Source organism: Lineus longissimus, chromosome 7, assembly GCF_910592395.1.
Source record: "Lineus longissimus chromosome 7, tnLinLong1.2, whole genome shotgun sequence".
In the NCBI taxonomy this organism is placed as follows: Eukaryota; Metazoa; Nemertea; class Pilidiophora; order Heteronemertea; family Lineidae; genus Lineus; species Lineus longissimus.
Genome location: NC_088314.1, coordinates 401714 through 421620, shown reverse-complemented (window position 1 = coordinate 421620; position 19907 = coordinate 401714). Strand labels below are relative to the sequence as shown.

General features: G+C 45.4%; 1 protein-coding gene across 4 annotated transcripts in view; it reads right to left on the bottom strand.

Annotated features, from left to right (window-relative positions):
• LOC135490778 (potassium voltage-gated channel protein Shal-like) overlaps nucleotides 1-7786 on the bottom strand; it is a 76596-nt gene extending 68810 nt beyond the window's left edge. For all 4 annotated transcript variants that reach the window (XM_064776262.1, XM_064776263.1, XM_064776264.1 and 1 more), the window contains exon 1: nucleotides 6324-7786. In XM_064776262.1, coding sequence (XP_064632332.1) covers nucleotides 6324-7429 — 1106 coding nt within the window. In that variant the 5' untranslated portion in view covers nucleotides 7430-7786. The remainder of the gene's footprint in view (nucleotides 1-6323) is intronic.
• Nucleotides 7787-19907: the final 12121 nt, after the last annotated feature.

The window sequence follows — 19907 nt, the reverse complement described above, 5'->3', positions numbered from 1 at the left end:
ACGCAAAGGGCGACCTATCCATGATGCAGTCCCACACTCTAGCTTGACCCCTTCGTGGTTATCATCTAAACCCCTGGAGCTCCTGTGTACCCTACTTCCCTATCATGCAAGGCGCTCGCACCCTTGGAAGTTATGTCTCATTAAGACAGAACTATGATGACTCTTCCTCCTCGTAGAGTAAAACATGACACAGTCCGCCACTTCCCCATCCAGCATCAGAGCCATTGAGTCCCTGTCTTATGACTACCCCTACTCCTCGTCGAGTTATCAATGCGACCAGGTCCCCTCATTTTCCCATCGTGGCTCGCATCCAAACCCCTGAAGTTCTTGTCTGATGAGAACAATACAGTAACAAACGAGGCAGACAAGCACTAAAGTGGCTTACGCAACATGCTTGGCTAATGAAGGTACTATTAGCTAATGAATCTTACAATATGGGAAATCAGTTGGTTCCAGAAAGAAGGTACCTACAAGATGGTCAGGGTTGATCAGAACAGGGCACCAGTTTCCTCCTGCACAAAGAACCATTATCAGTATCAATCTGTTCAAGTTGGAAGTACATCTGTGGGAGGGTTATAGGGTTGTCAAAACCTATTGCTGGTAACACAATATAATAATATCTCGTGAGGTAATAATTGTGTATACATGTATATCCGCCATCAACGTTTATGGTGGAGCTTTAGCAAACAGGGTGGAGACCCACACATAATCCTCAAGCTCAACGTAAACCAACAGGTGGCGTGGCCACATTTTAGACGGAATGACAGCCAATTTGACTTCAGCCAAGCTGACCAAAACACGGAATACTTTTGTGAGCAGCAATGTAGAGTGACGCATGCTTCTTAGGGCGGAACCTACCCGGGGCTATGTAGTATTAGGTATTAGGTATTGGAAGCGTATCTGATATGCACTTGTTACCGTGACAATAGAGTACCGTGTTACTATGACTACACAGTCTACGCCGGGTTGTCGATGCTGATGATGATGTTATTCAATTCTGCCTGTTCCTAAAGCTAGACAAGGTTTGGTTTTGCGATATAGACTCTCTGACAAGCTGGTTGCTACGGATACCGTAACGTTGTAAAAACCATAATGGTATCTACGAACCTTGCATAGTGGATGAGTAAAGGACACAGCTTGATCCTTTATACGCAAGTGATGCACTATGCAGAAAAGAAGATCTAGTCTGGGTAACAGGTCGATGGACATCGTGCTCATCTAGAACTCGTAACTCTATTCAGCAAGCGGCATCATCAATGGTAGAAACTTTGGGCTCATCTCACTGTTAACAACGTTGGCTAAGAAGAACTGGGCTCATTCCAGCTCTGACGTAGGTTGTTCTCTGGTGCCCGTGGCAAATGAGTTTGGATGGTTCGTCCCTGCAGGCCAAGCATGATGGCTAAGCTAACTTTAGATAAGTTAGATTTGCCATGCTATGATAGTCAAAGATATCTTACACAACCATACGGCTTGTTCCATGTTTCATACTATGCCTCTTGGTGCTTAATGATGCATCATTGCAAATCTCTCAGCTACCTTAGAGACACAAAGGAATAGTTTCCCTTTCCCTGGCTAATGGTTAGCTAAGCACAGCTGAGTTTGTTGGAGCTATGACGTAGGTTGCTTGTTGGCAGTGGTAACCTGGCTTGGTTGGTTAGCCCCTGTTAATCCTAATAGCGTCAGGTTACATGGGCTTAGCCAAGCGGCTCACGAAGCGATCGTGAAACAAGAGAGTACACCAAAGCTAACAGCTGCCGCAGAGAAGCAGATCAAATTGGAGACATGGACAATGTTCCCAAATGACTCCCAATAACATGACCCTCAAATGACATGGATTGCTTTTTTATGTCCCGAAGTACATTTTGGCCAATAACTGACCAATTCAGCTGCATTGTAGTTTTCCTGCATCAGATGGTAATGTTGCTGCTGCATTTTGTGATCAGTTGATATTTCAACAGGTATTGCTTTTCAACAACAACATTCTTTCTGTGCAAAGGATGGCCCAGCGATTTTTTCACTTGGTATTCAAAAGCCAGCTACAGTGTGTCATCAAAGGCCTATGCATGGTCCACACAAAGTGTTCACGTTAAGAGATTAAACAAACAGATTTATCGCCCCAAAGATATTATTTTCTCAACAATTCCTGTATCAATTAAAGAAAAACAAACAAATTTGCCTAACCATAGGTAGGAAAATAACAACAATAACTTCCTTTCAAGAATAATACCTACAAACGTATAGTTACGCCAAAGCATAAGCCTTCATAGTACAAAGCAAGGTAAGCCTACCTGGTTGATATTTTTGATAGTCAACTTGAAGAAAAACAACCAAATACACTTTAGCAGAGAAAGTTACTTCTGTGATCATTTTCCACTTTTCTGACAAGCTACTCTATTAACTTTGCCACCTAACACGACTGAGTTATAAGTAACGACTACAAGTTGTATCTTTCGATATCCAGACTTTTATAGAAACAGCAGTATATTACTTTAAGAGTATGAAGTAGGTCTGCTGTTGGTGGTAATGATGCCAAGGGTGGAGGACCAGAGATACCTGACTCTATGGCTTTGCACCACCTCGTACTGGGCCATCCCCCAAAACTCGGCACCAGCAGTGGTCAAACACTCCTGTCGGCACTAATAACGACCGAGCTCAGTAACGTGTGCGAGGGGAGGAGGATACGATTGACTGAAGTTTCCACTGATACAATCATTTCGAACCTTCTTCCTCGCACAACCTCACAGCCTTGTCTGCACTTATCTTGCTTCAGCAGATAGCCAAGAGAAACATTAGCTTTACCCACAACCTGCACGGGGTGAAATGAGGCGAGGATTACTGCGGCTAACGCACACCAGCATTTACAAGGAAGGACTAAGAAATGGGGTTGTGATTGATTACACTGTAGGAAGAGTTTACCACTGGAAGTGAAGAATAATAAATAAAGTGAGAACACAGACAGTAGAGACCGAGACCCATGTTTCAGCAGCTCGATCAAGACAACATTTCTCCAGCACCAAACCTGCTATCAAGCCTGGTGTTTGCTAGATTCTTGCTTTCAGGTGATTCACATCGATCAGCACTGTCTGTCAGAATGGTGTGCTTTCAACAAGTATAAGCAACATGTCCGAGGAATGAATGTGTTTAGACCTTGGTTTTCATGTAGGGTGATGCTGTACAGCATACAGACCAAAACTGCAGAGGTGAAGTTACTTAAGTGTAAAACAGCATCCTCTTCATCTAGCTTCGCTTCTTAAAATTGTCGTCCCGCCCAGGATCAAAGGCAGCAGATATCAGTTACCACCACTCCCTCCTTTCTCCGAGACGTCAGAGCTTGATCTGCTGAATCATAACACATAACATAAGATCTTCAACACGAGAATGTGCAATCACAGAGAACAATTACCTGTGGGGACATAGTAAACATAATAAATGACTTATACCTTCAACCACACCATCTCACCTCGCAGGTGGCCATGCTACAAGACGCTTCGCATTTTGTTAACTATCATTTGAACCGCGATGGAGGCAGTTCAAACACTCCCGAGTACTCTACATGGTGGGTTGGATTGAGATTTATAAGCAGGTGGTTTCAACGGCTCTGCATGTGAGTTGTCTGACATTAATGGTGAGCAAAGTAGAATCAAATTCAAGATGTGGGTGAGACGGGTTCGACAGAGATGCTGCAAAACCGTTTGGAGCAACAATTCATTTGACTAAAATAAATAAATATGAATTGACGGGCTAGAAAGATCGTTTGGAGCATAACATTTCAGAGAAACAGCTTGTTCGAAAAGAAGTGAATTCCCACAAATCTAGCAGCTTCACGCAGAGAGACACCTTAACGGATAGCGAATCTGTGGCCATATTATGCTTGGTTAGACAACCCTCAGCTGCTCATAGATTTCTCGATGCATTATGTACGTATGGCTATCACCACAGTATAATCCATTAGCAAATAATGATGTACGCATTTTGTTCTAATTGATTTTTTCATTTATCCATTTCCTTTAATAACCTACGCTTTTTATGTAAATCATGCTCAATTAGTTATGAAATTCACAGCCCATATGTTTCTCATCGACGCCGCTCTCATCGGCTGCAAGTGCTCAGATATTCATTCCACAAATTCATGAATGGATGGCCAGAATAATAGAGGAAGTCAATGAAACAGCTTACGAATGTTGATTCACACATTTTCAAACAACAGCTGGTTATCCAAACATCTCGAAGCTAATAACACCGTGATTAGAATTTAAAATTTCATTTTGAGTTCGATTGGAATTAAGATATCGTTTCTAATGTAATGGATGCAGCCGTACTATCAATAATAGAGGCAGGTGACACCTCGAGATGGGTTTGATACCACAGGTTAGGTATGTTTAACCGAAGGTTCCAACCCCTGATAGTGCCCACCCCTATGGCCAGTCACACACTGCTGCTTCTAAGGCCAATGGTTCACTTGTACAACTGGAAGGAAAAGTCCACTGACCATGTTATTTGTTATGGAGGGGTAGCATGTAATACACTTTTCCTGGCCACCCTCTATAACAAAGGAGCCAGTAAATGGACTCTTCTAGCCTGTAATATGGTATTAGAAGCAGGAGGGATGTCATCTTTATAAGTGCTTGCTTAGAGTAATAAGTCTGACTCATGTTGGACTGCATGCATTCTTGCAGCTGGGTGACAAGCCTTTGCAATAAGTATCAGTCCTACAATACCTTTGGTTTGGTACAATGATTGACAGAACTTGTAGGCCTACAGAGATGCAGCCAGCTACCTGTTCCACAAGATGCGAACAGGTGTTGCAATATAGATACGTTTTTCTTCCTTGGCCTTGGCAAGTGGATAGAGTTTACCTTGTTCCGTGTCTGTTTGCCAGAAGGCGAACAGTGACGATTTGTGCTCTTGCCAGAAAGCCTTCCTAATCTTAGCGTGAAATGACCTCACAGCCTCGCATCCTTGTTCTGTGCCATCATTGCATGCTGCAGGAGGCATACTTTTGGATCTTGTTCGTCTAACGCAACAGGTGGTATAATACTGTAGCTCCCGAAGGCCTGGCAGGTAGGTAACCATAACATTATCACAAAAGGTGTTGAAGACAAGAAAGCACCAGAAGCCACAACAGGAGAACGGGGAGTGTGGTCGAGCGCAAAGTACTCATCATTTGAACATGGTGGCTTCATCCAATGCTCAAAAAGAAGATTGAAAGATTTGAAGGAATGTTGCAGTAGTCTCGTTATTGCAGTGAAGAGAAATGTGCTTTATGATTTACTATTATTCCATACTGTTTTAAGACTTATATTGAGAGAGAGACTACAGACAGGAGCACGGTGGGCCAGCTTAAGTTTTATATAATCGCCAATAGGTGGCTCCACTGTCTGACAGTACATTGGCCTTATCCATGCTTTTAAGACGACTAATTTGACCACAAAGTCAAACCACCTCCGAGTCCCTTACTGCATATATCAGTCTCCTGGAGGCAACCAATTGGAATCCAGACCTGCTGAGTGGGAGCACGACTGGATTCCGACACGGCCAGTATCCCGCCCAAGTGTCTATAAACTATGTTCATGATGAATATATCATACTCTAACACATCCCGTTTTTACCATAAAATCCATACCAATAAATAACACCAGCATGAAATGACCATCGACTTATGAATAACTACAGTACACCAGTCTCGTGCATTTGTCATTATGAAAACCTGACTTAAGCGAACCATACCGGACCAGCATATGTTCTCACTTTTAATACATGGTGGTTTGGAAAAATACTCAATAGACTATAATCATGCGAGTCATGACAAATCATATGAATATGCTCAAGATGATATTGGTTGAGGGGCGCCTGTACAAAAGTTCGTAAGTGTAAGACCGGAGATTTATAAAGAGTTGACGTGGTCACTTCTCGTGATTCACTCGTCACGAGTCAACTGACTCAGGTTTGAAAACACGGCGTGAGGGTGAAAAGTGATATCGTGAATCGTATGTAGCCCGCTCTGCGGAAATGACTTGTTCGTTCTTCATGTCTCCCATGAAAGGTGAACAGTGAAAACGTTAACTCTGTATAATCGCGGCCTAAAAGGCCTATATATGTGTATACACGTACATGTGGCCTGGGATTTTCATTTTATGAAGAGTAATGGTAAAGTGAAAACATTTTGAAGTGTTATGGAGACAACACTTTAAAGTGTTCTGCAGCTGGCACTTTGAAGTGTTCGTGTGGTGTAACAGCACACCAAAGTGTCGCTGCACCTAGAAGGCAGCACTGTCAAAACCGGTAGATGGAAGCACTGGTCACTAGTGTCGAAGATAACTTACCCTAGAGTTGTCATGGTAACAATGGTGTACCAGAAGGCTGCTGGAATACTTGTGAAGTTGGTGCTCTTTACATTCTTTTCAGCGTAGAACATGATTGTTGCGAAGATGATTATGGCCATGGTGAGAGAGAAGAGTAGGAATCCGAGTTCACTGGCACAGCTTTTCAGGGTATATCCAAGAATACGTAATCCTTGTGAATGACGGGAAAATTTGAAAATTCTAAAAACTCTGAAGACACGAAGGGTAACGAAAGCGCCACTGACGTCATCATTGTCCTTTATCCCGAGTCCGATGTAATACGGGAGTATTGCCACTACATCTATTACACTCATGACGCTTCGCATGAATTTGCACCTATCTGGGGCGGCGAACGCCCGAAGTAAATACTCAGCGGTAAAGATCATTACACAAGCCGTATCTAGACAGAAGAAGACCTCTTTATACCGGTCCCCGCAAGAGGGGTTTTCGTCCGTTTCTGGTATAACTCCACACGGAATCGTCTCAATCACATTTGCTAAAACAGAGATAGCAATGAAGAACCCAGTTACGTAGTAGAACACTAAAGCTGCAGTGCTCGTGTGTGGATTTTCAAAAGCCCGCCACATTTTTTCTCTGACGTTTGTCTGGGGGTGTTTGTCGCCATTTTCTGAGGGGTTGTCGTCCATTAGACGTTCTGCATTTTCTCGCTTTCTGTCGCGGTAATCTTCGTAACAACAATCTCCAATGATGTCGGGCATGATACCAAAGAAGGCGAGTTCCTCATCATAGCCTGTGATGCATTCATGCCGCGGGTAATGCAGTTTGCCTGTTCTGTAGTAATTTAGCACATGCCTGAAGATATCAGGATCTCGGTCAAAAAAGTACTCTTTAACCTCTTCGTCATAGAAAAACTCTTTTTCATTTGAGCCCAGGAGGGAGTCGGGATACTTCTCTAATGTATTTCGCCAAGTTTCAAATTTCCGTCCGCTGACATTTATTCGTAGTTTCTCATCAGTTCGGTGGCTGTCGTGCTGTACTGGGGGTGGGGGCATGGGGTTCTGAGCGACGGGCACCCAGCCTATTGCCGCCGCCCGAGCGAATGGTAACCAGGCCGCAACAGCAGCCATCTTTGCCAGTTACTGAGTAAAACCTCAAATCAAAACGAGAACAATCTGTAAATCCGATATAAATGAATAACACGCTTCCGAAAATCCCACTTCAGAGAGCTTGGTGATAATCGACCGGCCACTTGCTCAGTGCGTAAAGCCTTCGCAGCCCGCTATAGCAGCGCTCAACGCTTTTACACATTTTCATAAATCTCCACGAATTAAAACGGAAAATCCTGGAATAAGCTATTGGAATACTTCCCTGTAGTAAGTCCGGTGTGGTTCGCGGCATTCACCAGTAATATCCATAGACAGTACTGCTAGTGCAAGCTTGTCTTTCTCGGCGCGATATCATGGAAACACTACAGCGCTCGCCATGATGAAATAGTAATTGCAAGCTCGTCTACAGGCCGCGCTGTGGGTTTTGGCGGGCAAATATTTATGCAGCTGTTCTGCACTTGAGTTGATTGGTGTCGCGCCAACAAGGACCTGGTGTCGAGAATAAGACATAATTTGAGATAATCCATTATAGACCCTTATTTTAGCCTTGCTGAGGGTCGCGCGTCTGTCAGTCTTATTTTTTGGACTGGCATAAAAGGGTAGAAATCATTTGTTTGGCGAGGTTATTGGCATTGACTGGATCCAGGATCTGGCATATGTATATATCACAAGCCAATGCAAAGGGCAAAGGTCAGCGAAGGTGGCCGCGGCACCAGCCGGGGGCAGAGTGATTTTTGACCATGTGCTTCGCGAATGGAAATGGAATGGAAACCGCCAGTGTGCACGGCCAGTGTTGATGACACTCAACACTAGGCCTATATATAACAGTGTCCTGGGGTTAAAACCCTTATTTCTAAGTTGAAACTGACAACTACAGCCAGCACTGAAGAGTAGGCCTTGGACTTGCCCAGATCTGGCGAGACCCGGTGTGACAGCGGATATAGTCCCCCTGGAGTCATAGTCCGGTAGCATTGTATTTGACCAATTAAGCAGCATGATCTATTGTACCGCTAACCCTAACCAAAACATTTAGCAATGCGGGCTATTGTTACACGGACTATCAGCCCTAGGACTACTATCCCCGCCACACCGGCTTTGTGAGTCGGTCCAGGTCTGGGAATTAAGGGCTGACCCAGACCTGATTCCAGCCTAGCCAGGACCAACCTCGTTGAGTGCTCATACGGGTCATGGTTGGCCCAGTTGCAGCAAGACATTGGTGAGGGGGTATGCCAGATGAAGACCGAGGCTTGCGAGAGAAAGTATGCTATCACGGCCAGGTGGTATTCCCATGACCAGGGTTGAGCCATGTGCCAGTTAATCTGGAACACGGATGGGATGCCTGGTCACACATAGGGCTGACCAAAAGGTGAGGGTCCCCAAAAGGCCAGTCAGAGTTTTTCGTGGTACGCCAGATCTTTTTCTGACACCAGTACTCTGACTGGGGGTCAGGTTTCTCCGGAGACTTCCATTAGGATGCAATGGTAGTCATCTCCAGTGAAACAACCCTGAAATTCTGATTTACCACAAATGAAAAATACCCGACATTTGTACTTAAGTGAAACAAACAACGGTGTGGTGTCGAAAATTAAACTACGAAAATCTGCCTGCATCTTAAACACGTAGGTTATACAAAATATGACGCATTTTTCTTTCTTGACTTGCTGTATGGCATGTATATGTATTTCTTATACAAACAAACTGGTGAATTCCCAATGCATTTTTTTTAAACACGTTCTTGCAAATGCAATGAGACAGTAGTGCACCATATCTCTTCTGGATGTGCCCTCCCCTTCATAGCTCGCCATGTTGCCTGAGAGTGTACCAAGTTTTTGCTGGATGTGCCATGCCCCTTCACTATACGTACTCTGTCTGACCTAGTTGTGTATTCTCCCAACATAGTGCACCATGTTTCTACCTGGTGGGCCTTGTCTCCACCCTTAGGAAAAAAGTGACCTGGCCCACACCTGGCTGCCCAAGGTCAGTGAGCCACCCTGGGCCAAGCCTGGCTATATTGATATATTTGTGGTGGCACGTTTTGCATGAGAAAAAGGACATTGGGAGGATTCATCAGTCTTCTAAGATAAGTGTGGTCCCAAGTAGTACTCAAGTTGTACTTAAATAGTTGTCAGGTACCGGTAGATATTGTGTACTACCAGTCTCGTGAGATCAGATAACCAGCTGGCAGAGGTTGGTTGTTCCATTGTCCGTCCTTGTGAGATGATTACCATGGTACAACCAAATCAGTTGTCTTGTATCACCCATGTAGAACGCAAGTGTTGGCTGCTCTGCCAAGTTGTCAACATGGTGAGAGAGATGAGGAAGTCACAGCCAGGTCGAATCTGTCCTGGCTGCTCCACCGTGTTGACAACATGATGAGAGAGATGAGACAGTCACAGCCAGGCCAAATCAGTCTTGGCTGCTCTGCCAAGTTGTCAACATAGTGAGAGAGATGAGACAGTCACAGCCAGGCCACATCAGTCTTGGCTGCTCTGCCAAGTTGTCAACATGGTCAGAGAGTCAGAGTCAGGCCGAATCAGTCCTGGCTGCTCGACCGTGTTGACAAGGTGAGAGAGATGAGACGGTCACAGCCAGGCCAAATCAGTCTCTTCTGGAATATCATATCAAAAGAATCATTTGATTTATTAAGACAATGTAACTTTTTAAATCAAGACACATGAGAAATTTCTTTCATATATCTTCTATGACATCTTCTCTGACATACTTCTAAATATCATACCATAGAAGAGGAATCATTACAAGAAAAAATCAAAATGTCCAAAATGTAAACCATGGGAAATTTTAAATGTTTTTGAAATATATCCTGACCCAACTATCTTCGACCATCACACTCATTCCCCGAAGTGGTGTCTCACTGCTTGAAGGGATTAGGTCATATTTTCCCTGAACAGCTGCTCTTCATTGGGTTGCTGCTCTAAGGGCCCTGCGACTCTTTACGCTGGGCTGGGTAATTCCTCCAGGTCTAACTCAGGTCCCCGAAGTTAATGTTAGCCTGCTCGTAGGGTGATTTCTGCTGTTGTGTATCTGCAGAGGAGGGCAATGTTATTCAGAAATGAATTTTGCCAATGAGACAGTAGGGCGACCTGGCCCTTCCCACTACAACTGTTAGAGCGTAGCGGATCAAAGTCTATTTCAGTGGGCTAATGAGACAGCTGCACTGAATTCTGTCCTTACGCAAGGCAAATTACGTCTCGTGTCTTCCTGGATGAGGGAATTCAACTTGCGGACAGCCTCAGCTTATATAGGTGAGGAATTTGTAAGCACCTCTGCCAAGAAATTTGAAGGGAAAAATCATGGTGAGTATGGTAAATCTGATCACTTGTTTGTTAATTGATAGACAAGGATTACCTAATTAATTGCTGAGTCAGCTACACCAAATTGCCGAATAATTGCACTGACTAATTATGGTCATACCCATGCAAGCCTCAAGCTGGATGACTCGATGACAATTAAAGTAGATATTTTGGGTTTGATTTTAAATGATATCAATAACAGAATTTCGGTCGATTTTGAAATAGGAACGCGATCTTTTTCTAGATATTCTCTCACATACAGCTGCATGTTAAAACGGCCCCGTATTGTGTCAAATTCTGACATGTCTCATGAAAACACTAATAAAATAATTCAGAATAATTATAACTTTTTCAAATTCACTTATGACATTGACAAGATGTAGGACTACACTTCTGCAAAGTTTGATGAAACTCCCAGCATTGATTTTTTTTTAAATCACGAAAATGTATCTCCCGAATGTACACGGACCCTATCACAGATTTGAGCCCGTTTGTGTCCTGAGCCCGCTCCTGGCTCCCCTACCGTTGGCCGTTACTACTACATAGTAGGCCTACGCACATGAAACGTCCCCACAGGAGTAATGATGCGAGATTTTGTATATAACGGTCCTGGTTTGTAAGTAGGTTGGATTAGAGCAAAGCTGTGACGGTCGTCAGTACCATGTTTGGGGTTAATGAAACAACTCGTCCCCCGTTTCCCCTTTTAAATTCTAAGTAAACAAATAGTTCCACTTTTTTAGCTCAGATGGCGCCAACTGAGATCCTGTCAAAATCATTGGCCGACCTGAGGCTGATGAGAAAACTCATGAAACTCTACAGGGTGGTCCAGAATGGTCTTCCCTTGCACATTTCTAGTGTGTATCCATTGTGCGAGGGAAAATAATTCTGGGCCACCCTGCAGGACATGAACTTGTCACCCTGTTCAAAGACAATGGATCAAAAGTGAAAAACGAGGAGATTTCTGTTTTCCACCCCAAAGGGCCTGTGTATTTTACCGTCGCTCTATATTGTTACCTCGAGAAACAAATTTCGGCCAATGAGACAGTCGTGCACCATACCTCTTCTGGGTGTGCCCTCCCTTCATAGCTCCCCATGTTACCAGAGAGTGTACCAAGTCTTTGCTGGATGTGCCATAATCTTCACTAGGTGCACTGTCTGATCTAGATGTGTACTCTCCCAACGTAGTGCACCATGTTTCTACAGGGTGGACCTTGTCTCCACCCTTCGGAAAAATGTGTCTCATTTTCACATGATGAATACTTAATCATTTTCATAAAGGGATTGCATGAAGTCAGAACACCAGACCTGAAGAGACAGCAGATACTGCAACAACCATACCATAACATGCTGCCACAACCCGGACCTGATAATACAGCATATGCTGTCACAACCAGAACCGGATAGACAGGAAATGCTGGCACAACCAGACTTGATAGACAGGAAGACAGATCAGTGCTAGCTGTGGGTGATTGTGTATTGGGTTCAGGGACAACCCATCTAAGACAGATCAGTGCTGGCTGTGGGCAATTGTGTATTGGGTTTGGGAACAACCCATCTAAGACAGATCAGTGCTGGCTGTGGGTGATTGTGTATTGGGTTTGGGGACAACCCATCTAAGACAGATCAGTGCTAGCTGTGGGTGATTGTGTATTGGGTTTGGGAACAACCCATCTAAGACAGATCAGTGCTAGCTGTGGGTGATTGTGTATTGGGTTTGGGGACAACCCATCTAAGACAGATCAGTGCTGGCTGTGGGTGATTGTGTATTGGGTTTGGGAACAACCCATCTAAGACAGATCAGTGCTAGCTGTGGGTGATTGTGTATTGGGTTCAGGAACAACCCATCTAAGACAGATCAGTGCTAGCTGTGGGTGATTGTGTATTGGGTTCAGGAACAACCCATCTAAGACAGATCAGTGCTAGCTGTGGGTGATTGTGTATTGGGTTCAGGAACAACCCATCTAAGACAGATCAGTGCTAGCTGTGGGTGATTGTGTATTGGGTTCAGGAACAACCCATCTAAGACAGATCAGTGCTAGCTGTGGGTGATTGTGTATTGGGTTCAGGAACAACCCATCTAAGACAGATCAGTGCTAGCTGTGGGTGATTGTGTATTGGGTTCAGGAACAACCCATCTAAGACAGATCAGTGCTAGCTGTGGGTGATTGTGTATTGGGTTCAGGGACAACCCATCTAAGACAGATCAGTGCTAGCTGTGGGTGATTGTGTATTGGGTTTGGGAACAACCCATCTAAGACAGATCAGTGCTAGCTGTGGGTGATTGTGTATTGGGTTTGGGAACAACCCATCTAAGACAGATCAGTGCTAGCTGTGGGTGATTGTGTATTGGGTTTGGGGACAACCCATCTAAGACAGATCAGTGCTGGCTGTGGGTGATTGTGTATTGGGTTTGGGAACAACCCATCTAAGACAGATCAGTGCTAGCTGTGGGTGATTGTGTATTGGGTTTGGGGACAACCCATCTAAGACAGATCAGTGCTAGCTGTGGGTGATTGTGTATTGGGTTTGGGAACAACCCATTTAAGACAGATCAGTGCTAGCTGTGGGTGATTGTGTATTGGGTTCAGGAACAACCCATCTAAGACAGATCAGTGCTAGCTGTGGGTGATTGTGTATTGGGTTTGGGAACAACCCATCTAAGACAGATCAGTGCTAGCTGTGGGTGATTGGGTTTAGGAACAACCCATCTAAGACAGATCAGTGCTAGCTGTGGGTGATTGTGTATTGGGTCTGGGAACAACCCATCTAAGACAGATCAGTGCTAGCTGTGGGTGATTGTGTATTGGGTTTGGGGACAACCCATCTAAGACAGATCAGTGCTGGCTGTGGGTGATTGTGTATTGGGTTTGGGAACAACCCATCTAAGACAGATCAGTGCTAGCTGTGGGTGATTGTGTATTGGGTTTGGGAACAACCCATCTAAGACAGATCAGTGCTAGCTGTGGGTGATTGTGTATTGGGTTTGGGAACAACCCATCTAAGACAGATCAGTGCTGGCTGTGGGTGATTGTGTATTGGGTTTGGGAACAACCCATCTAAGACAGATCAGTGCTAGCTGTGGGTGATTGTGTATTGGGTTTGGGAACAACCCATCTAAGACAGATCAGTGCTAGCTGTGGGTGATTGTGTATTGGGTTTGGGAACAACCCATTTAAGACAGATCAGTGCTAGCTGTGGGTGATTGTGTATTGGGTCTGGGAACAACCCATCTAAGACAGATCAGTGCTAGCTGTGGGTGATTGTGTATTGGGTTTGGGGACAACCCATCTAAGACAGATCAGTGCTAGCTGTGGGTGATTGTGTATTGGGTTTGGGAACAACCCATTTAAGACAGGTCAGTGCTAGCTGTGGGTGATTGTGTATTGGGTCTGGGAACAACCCATCTAAGACAGATCAGTGCTAGCTGTGGGTGATTGTGTATTGGGTTTGGGGACAACCCATCTAAGACAGATCAGTGCTAGCTGTGGGTGATTGTGTATTGGGTCTGGGAACAACCCACCTAAGACAGATCAGTGCTAGCTGTGGGTGATTGTGTATTGGGTTTGGGAACAACCCATCTAAGACAGATCAGTGCTGGCTGTGGGTGATTGTGTATTGGGTTTGGGAACAACCCATCTAAGACAGATCAGTGCTAGCTGTGGGTGATTGTGTATTGGGTTTGGGGACAACCCATCTAAGACAGATCAGTGCTAGCTGTGGGTGATTGTGTATTGGGTTTGGGGACAACCCATCTAAGACAGATCAGTGCTAGCTGTGGGTGATTGTGTATTGGGTTTGGGAACAACCCATCTAAGACAGATCAGTGCTAGCTGTGGGTGATTGTGTATTGGGTTCAGGGACAACCCATCTAAGACAGATCAGTGCTAGCTGTGGGTGATTGTGTATTGGGTTTGGGAACAACCCATCTAAGACAGATCAGTGCTGGCTGTGGGTGATTGTGTATTGGGTTTGGGAACAACCCATCTAAGACAGATCAGTGCTGGCTGTGGGTGATTGTGTATTGGGTTCAGGAACAACCCATCTAAGACAGATCAGTGCTAGCTGTGGGTGATTGTGTATTGGGTTTGGGGACAACCCATCTAAGACAGATCAGTGCTGGCTGTGGGTGATTGTGTATTGGGTTCAGGAACAACCCATCTAAGACAGATCAGTGCTAGCTGTGGGTGATTGTGTATTGGGTTTGGGGACAACCCATCTAAGACAGATCAGTGCTGGCTGTGGGTGATTGTGTATTGGGTTCAGGGACAACCCATCTAAGACAGATCAGTGCTAGCTGTGGGTGATTGTGTATTGGGTTCAGGGACAACCCATCTAAGACAGATCAGTGCTGGCTGTGGGTGATTGTGTATTGGGTTTGGGAACAACCCATTTAAGACAGATCAGTGCTAGCTGTGGGTGATTGTGTATTGGGTTCAGGAACAACCCATCTAAGACAGATCAGTGCTGGCTGTGGGTGATTGTGTATTGGGTTTGGGAACAACCCATCTAAGACAGATCAGTGCTGGCTGTGGGTGATTGGGTTTGGGAACAACCCATCTAAGACAGATCAGTGCTAGCTGTGGGTGATTGTGTATTGGGTTTGGGAACAACCCATCTAAGACAGATCAGTGCTAGCTGTGGGTGATTGTGTATTGGGTCTGGGAACAACCCATCTAAGACAGATCAGTGCTAGCTGTGGGTGATTGTGTATTGGGTTTGGGAACAACCCATCTAAGACAGATCAGTGCTAGCTGTGGGTGATTGTGTATTGGGTTTGGGAACAACCCATCTAAGACAGATCAGTGCTGGCTGTGGGTGATTGTGTATTGGGTTTGGGAACAACCCATCTAAGACAGATCAGTGCTGGCTGTGGGTGATTGTGTATTGGGTCTGGGAACAACCCATCTAAGACAGATCAGTGCTAGCTGTGGGTGATTGTGTATTGGGTTTGGGAACAACCCATCTAAGACAGATCAGTGCTAGCTGTGGGTGATTGTGTATTGGGTTTGGGAACAACCCATCTAAGACAGATCAGTGCTGGCTGTGGGTGATTGTGTATTGGGTCTGGGAACAACCCATCTAAGACAGATCAGTGCTAGCTGTGGGTGATTGTGTATTGGGTTTGGGAACAACCCATCTAAGACAGATCAGTGCTAGCTGTGGGTGATTGTGTATTGGGTTTGGGGACAACCCATCTAAGACAGATCAGTGCTGGCTGTGGGTGATTGTGTATTGGGTTTGGGAACAACCCATCTAAGACAGATCAGTGCTGGCTGTGGGTGATTGTGTATTGGGTTTGGGAACAACCCATTTAAGACAGGTCAGTGCTAGCTGTGGGTGATTGTGTATTGGGTTCAGGGACAACCCATCTAAGACAGATCAGTGCTAGCTGTGGGTGATTGTGTATTGGGTTTGGGAACAACCCATCTAAGACAGATCAGTGCTGGCTGTGGGTGATTGGGTTTGGGAACAACCCATCTAAGACAGATCAGTGCTAGCTGTGGGTGATTGTGTATTGGGTTTGGGAACAACCCATTTAAGACAGATCAGTGCTAGCTGTGGGTGATTGTGTATTGGGTTTGGGGACAACCCATCTAAGACAGATCAGTGCTGGCTGTGGGTGATTGTGTATTGGGTTTGGGAACAACCCATCTAAGACAGATCAGTGCTAGCTGTGGGTGATTGTGTATTGGGTTTGGGGACAACCCATCTAAGACAGATCAGTGCTAGCTGTGGGTTATTGTGTATTGGGTTCAGGAACAACCCATCTAAGACAGATCAGTGCTAGCTGTGGGTGATTGTGTATTGGGTTCAGGAACAACCCATCTAAGACAGATCAGTGCTGGCTGTGGGTGATTGTGTATTGGGTTCAGGAACAACCCATCTAAGACAGATCAGTGCTAGCTGTGGGTGATTGTGTATTGGGTTTGGGAACAACCCATTTAAGACAGGTCAGTGCTAGCTGTGGGCAATTGTGTATTGGGTTTGGGAACAACCCATCTAAGACAGATCAGTGCTAGCTGTGGGTGATTGTGTATTGGGTCTGGGAACAACCCATCTAAGACAGATCAGTGCTAGCTGTGGGTGATTGTGTATTGGGTTTGGGAACAACCCATTTAAGACAGATCAGTGCTAGCTGTGGGTGATTGTGTATTGGGTTCAGGAACAACCCATCTAAGACAGATCAGTGCTAGCTGTGGGTGATTGTGTATTGGGTTTGGGAACAACCCATCTAAGACAGATCAGTGCTGGCTGTGGGTGATTGTGTATTGGGTCTGGGAACAACCCATGTAAGACAGATCAGTGCTAGCTGTGGGTGATTGTGTATTGGGTTTGGGGACAACCCATCTAAGACAGATCAGTGCTAGCTGTGGGTGATTGTGTATTGGGTTTGGGGACAACCCATCTAAGACAGATCAGTGCTGGCTGTGGGTGATTGTGTATTGGGTTCAGGGACAACCCATCTAAGACAGATCAGTGCTAGCTGTGGGTGATTGTGTATTGGGTTCAGGGACAACCCATCTAAGACAGATCAGTGCTGGCTGTGGGTGATTGTGTATTGGGTTTGGGGACAACCCATCTAAGACAGATCAGTGCTAGCTGTGGGTGATTGTGTATTGGGTTTGGGAACAACCCATCTAAGACAGATCAGTGCTAGCTGTGGGTGATTGTGTATTGGGTTTGGGGACAACCCATCTAAGACAGGTCAGTGCTAGCTGTGGGTGATTGTGTATTGGGTTTGGGAACAACCCATCTAAGACAGATCAGTGCTAGCTGTGGGTGATTGTGTATTGGGTTTGGGAACAACCCATTTAAGACAGATCAGTGCTAGCTGTGGGTGATTGTGTATTGGGTTTGGGAACAACCCATCTCAGACAGATCAGTGCTGGCTGTGGGTGATTGTGTATTGGGTTTGGGAACAACCCATTTAAGACAGATCAGTGCTAGCTGTGGGTGATTGTGTATTGGGTTTGGGAACAACCCATCTAAGACAGATCAGTGCTAGCTGTGGGTGATTGTGTATTGGGTTTGGGGACAACCCATCTAAGACAGATCAGTGCTAGCTGTGGGTGATTGTGTATTGGGTTTGGGAACAACCCATTTAAGACAGATCAGTGCTAGCTGTGGGTGATTGTGTATTGGGTTTGGGGACAACCCATCTAAGACAGATCAGTGCTGGCTGTGGGTGATTGTGTATTGGGTTTGGGAACAACCCATTTAAGACAGATCAGTGCTGGCTGTGGGTGATTGTGTATTGGGTTTGGGAACAACCCATCTAAGACAGATCAGTGCTAGCTGTGGGTGATTGTGTATTGGGTTTGGGGACAACCCATCTAAGACAGATCAGTGCTAGCTGTGGGTGATTGTGTATTGGGTTTGGGAACAACCCATTTAAGACAGATCAGTGCTAGCTGTGGGTGATTGTGTATTGGGTTTGGGGACAACCCATCTAAGACAGATCAGTGCTAGCTGTGGGTGATTGTGTATTGGGTTTGGGAACAACCCATTTAAGACAGGTCAGTGCTAGCTGTGGGCAATTGTGTATTGGGTTTGGGAACAACCCATCTAAGACAGATCAGTGCTGGCTGTGGGTGATTGTGTATTGGGTTTGGGAACAACCCATTTAAGACAGATCAGTGCTAGCTGTGGGTGATTGTGTATTGGGTCTGGGAACAACCCATCTAAGACAGATCAGTGCTAGCTGTGGGTGATTGTGTATTGGGTTCAGGAACAACCCATTTAAGACAGGTCAGTGCTAGCTGTGGGTGATTGTGTATTGGGTTCAGGGACAACCCATCTAAGACAGATCAGTGCTAGCTGTGGGTGATTGTGTATTGGGTCTGGGAACAACCCATCTAAGACAGATCAGTGCTAGCTGTGGGTGATTGTGTATTGGGTTCAGGGACAACCCATCTAAGACAGATCAGTGCTAGCTGTGGGTGATTGTGTATTGGGTTTGGGAACAACCCATTTAAGACAGATCAGTGCTAGCTGTGGGTGATTGTGTATTGGGTCTGGGAACAACCCATCTAAGACAGATCAGTGCTAGCTGTGGGTGATTGTGTATTGGGTTCAGGAACAACCCATTTAAGACAGGTCAGTGCTAGCTGTGGGTGATTGTGTATTGGGTTCAGGGACAACCCATCTAAGACAGATCAGTGCTAGCTGTGGGTGATTGTGTATTGGGTTCAGGAACAACCCATTTAAGACAGGTCAGTGCTAGCTGTGGGTGATTGTGTATTGGGTTCAGGAACAACCCATTTAAGACAGGTCAGTGCTAGCTGTGGGTGATTGTGTATTGGGTTCAGGGACAACCCATCTAAGACAGATCAGTGCTAGCTGTGGGTGATTGTGTATTGGGTTTGGGGACAACCCATCTAAGACAGATCAGTGCTAGCTGTGGGTGATTGTGTATTGGGTTTGGGAACAACCCATCTAAGACAGATCAGTGCTAGCTGTGGGTGATTGTGTATTGGGTTCAGGAACAACCCATCTAAGACAGATCAGTGCTAGCTGTGGGTGATTGTGTATTGGGTTCAGGAACAACCCATCTAAGACAGATCAGTGCTAGCTGTGGGTGATTGTGTATTGGGTTCAGGAACAACCCATCTAAGACAGATCAGTGCTAGCTGTGGGTGATTGTGTATTGGGTTTGGGGACAACCCATCTAAGACAGATCAGTGCTAGCTGTGGGTGATTGTGTATTGGGTTCAGGAACAACCCATCTAAGAGAGATCAGTGCTAGCTGTGGGTGATTGTGTATTGGGTTCAGGAACAACCCATCTAAGACAGATCAGTGCTAGCTGTGGGTGATTGTGTATTGGGTTTGGGGACAACCCATCTAAGACAGATCAGTGCTGGCTGTGGGTGATTGTGTATTGGGTTTGGGGACAACCCATCTAAGACAGATCAGTGCTAGCTGTGGGTGATTGTGTATTGGGTTTGGGAACAACCCATTTAAGACAGATCAGTGCTAGCTGTGGGTGATTGTGTATTGGGTTTGGGGACAACCCATCTAAGACAGATCAGTGCTAGCTGTGGGTGATTGTGTATTGGGTTTGGGAACAACCCATTTAAGACAGATCAGTGCTAGCTGTGGGTGATTGTGTATTGGGTTTGGGAACAACCCATCTAAGACAGATCAGTGCTGGCTGTGGGTGATTGTGTATTGGGTTTGGGAACAACCC